This window comes from Lepidochelys kempii, chromosome 10 (assembly GCF_965140265.1).
Source record: "Lepidochelys kempii isolate rLepKem1 chromosome 10, rLepKem1.hap2, whole genome shotgun sequence".
NCBI lineage: Eukaryota > Metazoa > Chordata > Testudines > Cheloniidae > Lepidochelys > Lepidochelys kempii.
In genome coordinates this window covers 83,103,468-83,112,061 of record NC_133265.1, presented here as the reverse complement: position 1 = coordinate 83,112,061, position 8,594 = coordinate 83,103,468, and the positions used below count along the sequence as shown (strand labels likewise).

The following is an 8,594-nucleotide window of genomic DNA, read 5'->3' as shown; positions in this document are numbered from 1 at the left end:
CCCTCCTCATCCAATGTCCCATTTCCAGCTGCGGCCAACCCTGATGCTTCAGAGGAAGAAGATAAAAGCCCCTGCCAGAATACATTCGAGGAGAAAAAATCCCTTCCTGACCCCTGCCAGTGGTTGGCTGAAACCCTGAAGCATGCGCGTTAGGAACATAGGACATAAACTAGAAGACAGTACCAGGGTTGCTGAGCCCTGCCCCCTACCACTGGGGGCTACCCAATCATAAATTACAATAAGACAAGATTCAGTCCTCTGCAAAAGAACAGAACAAGGGCTAGGCACCACTTATACCTTGCCCTGGCTCTCTGCAGGGGATGGATTTCTCCTAATTTGTGGAGGTGCGCTGCATGGTGAAAGGGTATGGGTAGGGCCCTACCAAATTCATGGCCCCATTTTGGTCAATTTCACAGTCATAGGATTTAAAAAACCTTAAATGTCATTATTTCAGCTATTTAAATCTGAAATTTCACGGTGTTGTAGTTGTCGGGATCCTGACCCAAAAGGAGCTGTTGGAGGGTCGCAAGGTTATTGTAGGGGGGTTGTGGTATCGCCACCCTTACTTCTTCACTGCTGCTGGGGGCGCTGCTACGTTCAGAGCTGGGTGGCCGGAGAGCGGCAGCTGCTGGCCAGGAACCCAGCTGTGAAGGCCGAGCTGCCTTCAGTAGCAGCGCAGAAGTAAGGATGGCATGGTATGGTGTTGCCACCCTTACTTCAGTGCTGCTGCGGGCAGGGCACCGCCTTCAGAGCTGGGCACCCGGCCAACAGCTGCTGCTCTCCGGTCGCCCAGCTCTGAAGGCAGCGCAGAAGTGAGGATGGCAATACCGCAACCCCCCCAAAATAACCTTGCGACCCCCCAACCCCTTTTTGGGTCAGGATCCCCGTTTGAGAAATGCTGGTCTCCCCTGTGAAATCTGTGCACAAAAGACCACATTTCCCAGTCCATGCCATGCTTTTCATGGCTGTGAATTTGGTAGGGCCCTAGGTACGGGATTAGTTGGAATGGGGAATGGCTGTCTGACAAGTGGACCAACATACGCTGCTATAAACAAAAGCACTGGCTGCCGGCCATTCAGAACATACCGGTCTGAATGAATTCCAGTACAAATTCTTAGATTTCTCAGCCCTAGAACACAAATAAAAAACAAACGCTCTGCTATGCCTCTTTAGCTTTTACATGCATAAGCTATTTATATTCTTCCTAATGGAGGTATAAAGCACCAGTTATTTGGCTGGCTGGGTTCCAGTTCCTTGGTGAAGGCTTTTGCGGTGATGGGAGAGGAGCCCTGCAGGGAGGCTCAGCCTGGAGCCCAGCATTCCACAGGGCAGACAGGGAGAAAGACGTCTCCCTTTCCTCCAGAGCTGCTATCTTCAATTCACTGCTGGAACTGACTTTTTTACTAGGTTCATTAGTCTTTGTATACTGTGTCATCCCCGGGCTCTCTGGGCAGCAGGAGCAGGTTAGCTCTGTGTTTAAGGTGGTCCCTCAAAATGGGCTGAGTAGCTGACTACGGGCAGGGGGAAGAGGAAGTTTTCCCAGTGAGATGTTATCTAGCACAACTGGAAGGTGTGTACCCAGGGTACAACCTGCACACCGCTACCACGACTCTGGCCCCTGCAGCCAGCAACACCTGAATACTTCATCTCTTAAGGTATTTACATTTTGGCTTCATTTTTTTTAATGTTTCATAGAATCATAGAATATCAGGGTTGGAAGGGACCCCAGAAGGTCATCTAGTCCAACCCCCTGCTCGAAGCAGGACCAATTCCCAGTTAAATCATCCCAGCCAGGGCTTTGTCAAGCCTGACCTTAAAAACCTCTAAGGAAGGAGATTCTACCACCTCCCTAGGTAACGCATTCCAGTGTTTCACCACCCTCTTAGTGAAAAAGTTTTTCCTAATATCCAATCTAAACCTCCCCCACTGCAACTTGAGACCATTACTCCTCGTTCTGTCATCTGCTACCACTGAGAACAGTCTAGAGCCATCCTCTCTGGAACCCCCTTTCAGGTAGTTGAAAGCAGCTATCAAATCCCCCCTCATTCTTCTCTTCTGCAGGCTAAACAATCCCAGCTCCCTCAGCCTCTCCTCATAACCCATGTGTTCCAGTCCCCTAGTAATTTTTGTTGCCCTTCGCTGGACTCTCTCCAATTTATCCACATCCTTCTTGAAGTGTGGGGCCCAAAACTGGACACAGTACTCCAGATGAGGCCTCACCAATGTCGAATAGAGGGGAATGATCACGTCCCTCGATCTGCTCGCTATGCCCCTACTTATACATCCCAAAATGCCATTGGCCTTCTTGGCAACAAGGGCACACTGCTGACTCGTATCCAGCTTCTTGTCCACTGTCACCCCTAGGTCCTTTTCCGCAGAACTGCTGCCTAGCCATTCGGTCCCTAGTCTGTAGCTGTGCATTGGGTTCTTCCGTCCGTTTATTGGAAATATTTAAAATATGAAGCACATAACATGCACCTGGGTGAAGAGGCTCAATGTTAGAGAGCACCAACAAGTTAAAGTCCCCCCAGGATTGCAAGTCTGGCAACCTTTAAACAATCGTGTTTGGTGGAGGGGTGGGCACATACACTGTATTCACTAACCCATTGGTGTGGACTTGACAGCCACAGAATTGTGTGCTTGTGAACGGTCAAGCCCAGTCCCCTGGCCCCTCCATCTTACTGTCCAACTGATCTCAACCTGGTGCTGGTTAATACATGAAAAATGTGATCATAGCTCACCCCACGTTAGAGATCCGAATACTCCTTTTGGTCCAATGAATGTAAAACTAGTCACAAAAGCAGAAGCGCAGACGTATTTTGGGAGCAAAGGGACACACAGGGTGAACACACAAGTTTGGGCCTAATTTGCAATTTCTCACGATTGAGTATGAACTAAACTCTGCGGTTTCTGAGGCAGGGCTGGGATTTTCGCCTCTGAGGCGGGGAACGCTTCAGGCCCTGAAGCCGAGCTCTGCTAGGGCGGTGCAGGCAGCGGGAGCGTCTGAATCACTCCGGGGGGGAGCAGGGGAGCCTCAGTTTCTTGCATCCTGCCGGTGCACAGCGGGGCTCGCAGCGTGCACGGGTTCGAGGAGGCGGGTAAGGGGAAAGCCGCGTCGGTCGCGCCGGGTGAAGCAGCTTGGGGGCTGGAGCTGCCCAGGCCACGGAGCAGCCCGCGGGATTGGGGCTCGGGTGCTTTGGCGTTGGCAACGACAGCCTGGGAGAGCTGAGCAGCGCGATGTGTTGGCCCGAGCCGCTGAGAGATGACCGGGTGGGGGCACGATCCTGACACCCCTCCCCCCTCCGCAGGGGCCGTGGGAACGGCGCTGCCCGGGAAGGGCGGCACCATCCCGTGAGAACCCCGGCCCCGGCCCCGCAGCTCGCGGCCAGCCACGGGAGGGCCCCGGCTTTGCATCGCCCTCGGACAAAGGCGCGGGCCCGGCCCAGCGCGGCACCCCGGGGACCCTGCCCCAGCCCTCTCCAAGTCCACGGGACGCACGCTGCGAACCGGCGGAGGTGGGCAAGGCAGGATCCGCAGCAAAGCCCAGCAGCCTCCCTGCAGCGCCCGGCTAGCTCAGTCGGTAGAGCATGGGACTCTTAATCCCAGGGTCGTGGGTTCGAGCCCCACGTTGGGCGCGAGCTTTCCTTTTTCCTCTCTCAGCCAGTGCACCAGGTTTCAGCCTGACCCGCGGAGCGCAGGGCCCCGGCTCGCCCGGAACAACCCCCGCGCCGGGTCTCGCGGCAGTCCGCGGCCAGGCACCGTGCAGGGCCCCTCGTGCGCAGCGTGCCAGGGCAGCGGGCGAGGCTCCCGGCCCCGGTCGGCAGGGCGAGGAAAGGGGGCACGGCGGAGCTGGCACGGGACTACAAATCCCAGCATGCCTCGGGCGGCGGCGGCGGCGCATGCGCGGGGCTGGCCGCTATAATGCGGCGGAGCGGGCGAGGCCCCGCTGGGAGGGGCGGGGTGGGGAGGAGGGAGAGTCACTTATAAATGGCGCCCAAGCAGGACCCCAAGCCCAAATTCCAGGAGGGTGAGTGCGGGCCGGGGCCACGGCTCCCCGGGGGGGGGGGCCCGGAGACCTGTGTGTGCTGGGGGGCGGGGGCTACAGCGGGAGGCCGGCTGGGCTATGGGGGGACGGGGCAGGGGGCTGTGGGTGATGGAGGGGCTGTGTGGGGCTGGGGAAGTGCAGGGAGAGGCCGGCTGGGCTATGGGGGGGGGGTCGGGGGGGTGCAGGGAGAGGCCGGCTGGGCTATGGGGGGGGTGCAGGGAGAGGCCGGCTGGGCTATGGGGGGGGTGCAGGGAGAGGCCGGCTGGGCTATGGGGGGGGTCGGGGGGGTGCAGGGAGAGGCCGGCTGGGCTATGGGGGGGTGCAGGGAGAGGCCGGCTGGGCTATGGGGGGGGTGGGTCGGGGGGGTGCAGGGAGAGGCCGGCTGGGCTATGGGGGGGGGTCGGGGGGGTGCAGGGAGAGGCCGGCTGGGCTATGGGGGGAGTGGGTCGGGGGGGTGCAGGGAGAGGCCGGCTGGGCTATGGGGGGGGGTCGGGGGGGTGCAGGGAGAGGCCGGCTGGGCTATGGGGGGAGTGGGTCGGGGGGGTGCAGGGAGAGGCCGGCTGGGCTATGGGGGGAGTGGGTCGGGGGGGTGCAGGGAGAGGCCGGCTGGGCTATGGGGGGAGTGGGTCGGGGGGGTGCAGGGAGAGGCCGGCTGGGCTATGGGGGGGGTGCAGGGAGAGGCCGGCTGGGCTATGGGGGGGGTGCAGGGAGAGGCCGGCTGGGCTATGGGGGGGGTCGGGGGGGGTGCAGGGAGAGGCCGGCTGGGCTATGGGGGGGGTCGGGGGGGGTGCAGGGAGAGGCCGGCTGGGCTATGGGGGGGGTGCAGGGAGAGGCCGGCTGGGCTATGGGGGGGGTCGGGGGGGTGCAGGGAGGGGTGCAGGGAGAGGCCGGCTGGGCTATGGGGGGAGGGGTGTCCGGGGGATGGGGAGGCAAGCAGAGCTGATCCTGTGGCCAATCCATGCTGTAGTATTGCACAAAGCTGTGGGGCGTGTCTGCTCTGGGGAAGGGCCTTTTTAGTCTTCTGGCTGCAGTTTATTTTTGCTAACTCTGCGGGGCCGGGGGGGGGGGGGTAAAAGGAAATGATGGTTCTCTTAAAAAAACAAAACAAAACCCAACCAACTGCTGCAGTTTTTGTAGGGGAATTCACTCTATCGCTCTGTGCTTTGTACCACTTGTATGCACTGTGACAGGTTTCAGCGGAGCAGCCCTGTTAGTCTGTATTCGCAAAAAGAAAAGGAGGACTTGTGGCACCTTAGAAACTAACCAGTTTATTTGAGCATGAGCTTTCGTGAGCTACAGCTCACTAAAACTTATGCTCAAATAAATTGGTTAGTCTCTAAGGTGCCACAAGTCCTCCTTTTCTGTACGCACTGTGTATCTGAAACTAGCGATTTGTGGACTGTGGGGCTGAAATGCAGCCTCCAAGGCCAGTGATGACCCATCCTGGCAGGTGATGATGAATCTGAGTGGCCTTGCACCCTAGCTCAAGGTGGACGGTTTCCTGCTGGAAGCAGTCTCCTCCAGCTACCCCTTTCTGGTAAAAGGAGGGGTAGGTGCAGTATGTGTACTCCATCTTACAGAGCGCTTGCAGCTCCTTGGCAATCCTTCAATGAGACCTTTAGCTAGCCAAGATTTGGGCTCCATTCTGTTCTAGTACCTGAGGACACAGAGGACCTTTAGGATGTTAATACTCCCTGGATCAGAGAAAGGGTTAGGAAATGGCTGTTTAGTTTTTTCATACTTCTCAACACTCTCTCAGCTCACCTGTGAGATTCTGGACTTTTTCCTTTACTCAAAATATGCTTGATTTTTGTTTTTCTCATAGGTGTGTATCAAAGCACTCCCATGGACATCGGTGGGCATTTAAGCCATTGAAAGATTTTTTTAGTAGGACTGTCAAGATTTTCCCTTCTTGAGGTTGAGAAGTATGTTTACTTTGTTACTTAAAATATTTTTATAAGATAGCCCAATTAGGGATCTTGAATCTTGCCTTATGACATGGTTTTTTTTTTAAGTATGGCTTAAGGATATTGTAAAATCCCGTGTGCTGATTATTGTGGTGACTTGCAACACTGCTATAGCTATGGTTGCCTCTGTTCATAACAGACCCCCAGTTCAATTTAATATTTAGGGCATGTCTAGACTACAAAATTAAGTCAACCTAACTTACGTCAGTGTGCAGCCTCACCAGGAGCGCTTTACTGATGGTACCGTCAGTGTGGGGCATTGTGTGATGGCTTCTGAAAGCCAGTAATAGTCAATATAAGCAACACAGTGTCTACACTGACATTGCATTGAGGTAACTATATCAACATTGGCTCTATGCCTTTCATGGAGGTGGAGTTAAGTCGGTGTAGCAGGACAATTATGTTGTCGGAGCAAAATTTTAGTGTAGACACTTGCGTAGTTAAGTCAACATAGCTCGATGCATGGCAGCTTATCTCTGTAGTGTAGACCAGGCCTTAATTCTCATTGGGCTGAAACATGACATACACATTTCATTGAAAGATTCAACTTACTCCATAAAATCTGGTTTAAAAATAGGTGGTGGTTTTAGAATAGACAAATGACAACTGTAGGGGTATATTAAGCTTTGTTGGCTTCAGAGATGAATTTTGTACAACACTGAAGTCTATCCTTAGAGCTATTGCAAAAGAAACATAACCTGGCCAGTTAATAACAGTAACTTTGGAAAAACCAATAACGATATAGGTTTCAGAGTAGCAGCCGTGTTAGTCTGTATTCGCAAAAAGAAAAGGAGGACTTGTGGCACCTTAGAGACTAACCAATTTATTTGAGCATAAGCTTTTGTGAGCTACAGCTCACTTCATCAGATGCATTCAGTGGAAAATACAAGTGGGGAGATTTATATGCACAGAGAACATGAAACAATGGGTGTTACCATACACACTGTAACAAGAGTGATCACTTAAGGTGAGCTATTACCAGCAGGAGAGCAGGGGGAACGTTTTGCAGTGATAATCAAGGTGGGCCATTTCCAGCAGTTGACAAAAACGTCTGAGGAACAGTGGGGGGAGGAGGGGGGGAATAAACATGGGGAAATAGTTTACTTTGTGTAATGACCCATCCACTCCCAGTCTCTATTCAAGCTTAAGTTAATTGTATCCAGTTTGCAAATTAATTCCAATTCAGCAGTCTCTCGTTGGAGTCTGTTTTTGAAGTTTCTTTTGTTGAAGAATTGCACCTTTTAAGTCTGTAATCGAGTGACCAAAGAGATTGAAATGTTCTCCAACTGGTTTTTGAATGAATCTGTCCTATCTCGGGGCCTTTCCTTCTGCCCCTCCACCCCCACGAACAGGACACAGTTCTGTGGTGACCTAGAATCCTATTTTCGACACCTCCGACTCAAGGAATATTTTCAACACACCTCTGAACAACATACTAACCCACAGAGACGTTCCTACCAAGACTACATAAAGGAGGATTCTGGGTGGACTCCTCCTGAAGGTTGAAACAACACTGGATTTGTACATAGAGTGTTTCCGCTGACGTGCACTGGCTGAAATTGTGGAAAAGCAGCATCACTTGCCCCATAACCTCGGCCGTGCAGAACACATTGCTATCCACAGCCTCAGAAACAAGTCTGACGACATAATCAAAAAGGCTGACAAAGGAGGCGCTGTCACCATCATGAATAGGTCGGAATATGAACAAGAGGCTGCTAGGCAGCTCTCCAACAGCACTTTCTACAAGCCATTACCCTCTGATCCCACTGAGGGTTACCAAAAGAAACTACAGCATTTGCTCAAGAAACTCCCTGAAAAAGCACAAGAACAAATCCGCACAGACACCCGATCTGGGGTATTCTTTTACCCAAGATCCATAAACCTGGAAATCCTGGATGCCCCATCATCTCGGGCATTGGCACCCTGACAGCACGATTGTCTGGCTATGTAGACTCCCTCCTCAGGCCCTACGCTACCAGCACTCCCAGCTATCTTCGAGACACCATTGACTTCCTGAGGAAACTACAATCCATTGGTGATCTTTCTGAAAACACCATCCTGGCCACTATGGATGTAGAAGCCCTCCACACCTCCATTCCACACAAAGATGGACTACAAGCCGACAGGAACAGCATACAACAAATCTTCAGAAGTTTTGAGAGCTGGGGCACGCTTGCTAGGAGCCAGGGCTTGGGGCTTCAGCAGGAGTGGGGCTGAAGCCTCAAGTCCTGGCAGGTGTGCCCTGCAGGGATGAAGCCCCAAGACCCCGCCTCCCTGCTGGACAGAAGCCCCTACCCCACGATCCCACTGCAAGACAGAGGTCCTGAGCTCCCCCACTCCCAGCCTGGTAGGCAGAGAAGGTGGGGGGCTTGTGAGCCACACTTTAACAATAGAAGAGCTGCATATGGCTCATGAGCCGCAGTTTGGCCACCTCGGCTCTAAAAAAGTGTTTAATCCCTCATCAACACTGCATAGAAAACTTCAGTATCTAGTATGGAAATTATGCAAAACTCCGGAATTTCATTGTCTGTGCGGTGGGATTTATGTTATAATCATTCCACTAACATCAGATTGGATGGCGT

General features: G+C 53.5%; 1 protein-coding gene and 1 non-coding gene across 5 annotated transcripts in view; both read left to right on the top strand.

Moving 5' to 3' along the window:
• Positions 1-3,562: 3,562 nt before the first annotated feature.
• On the top strand, positions 3,563-3,635 carry TRNAK-CUU (transfer RNA lysine (anticodon CUU)). The gene has a single exon. It is a non-coding gene; the product is annotated as a tRNA-Lys (tRNA).
• Positions 3,636-3,945: 310 nt separating this feature from the next.
• Positions 3,946-8,594, top strand: part of MORF4L1 (mortality factor 4 like 1) — a 41,274-nt gene continuing 36,625 nt past the window's right edge. For all 4 annotated transcript variants that reach the window (XM_073304522.1, XM_073304521.1, XM_073304520.1 and 1 more), the window contains exon 1: positions 3,946-4,027. In XM_073304522.1, coding sequence (XP_073160623.1) covers positions 3,988-4,027 — 40 coding nt within the window. In that variant the 5' untranslated portion in view covers positions 3,946-3,987. The remainder of the gene's footprint in view (positions 4,028-8,594) is intronic.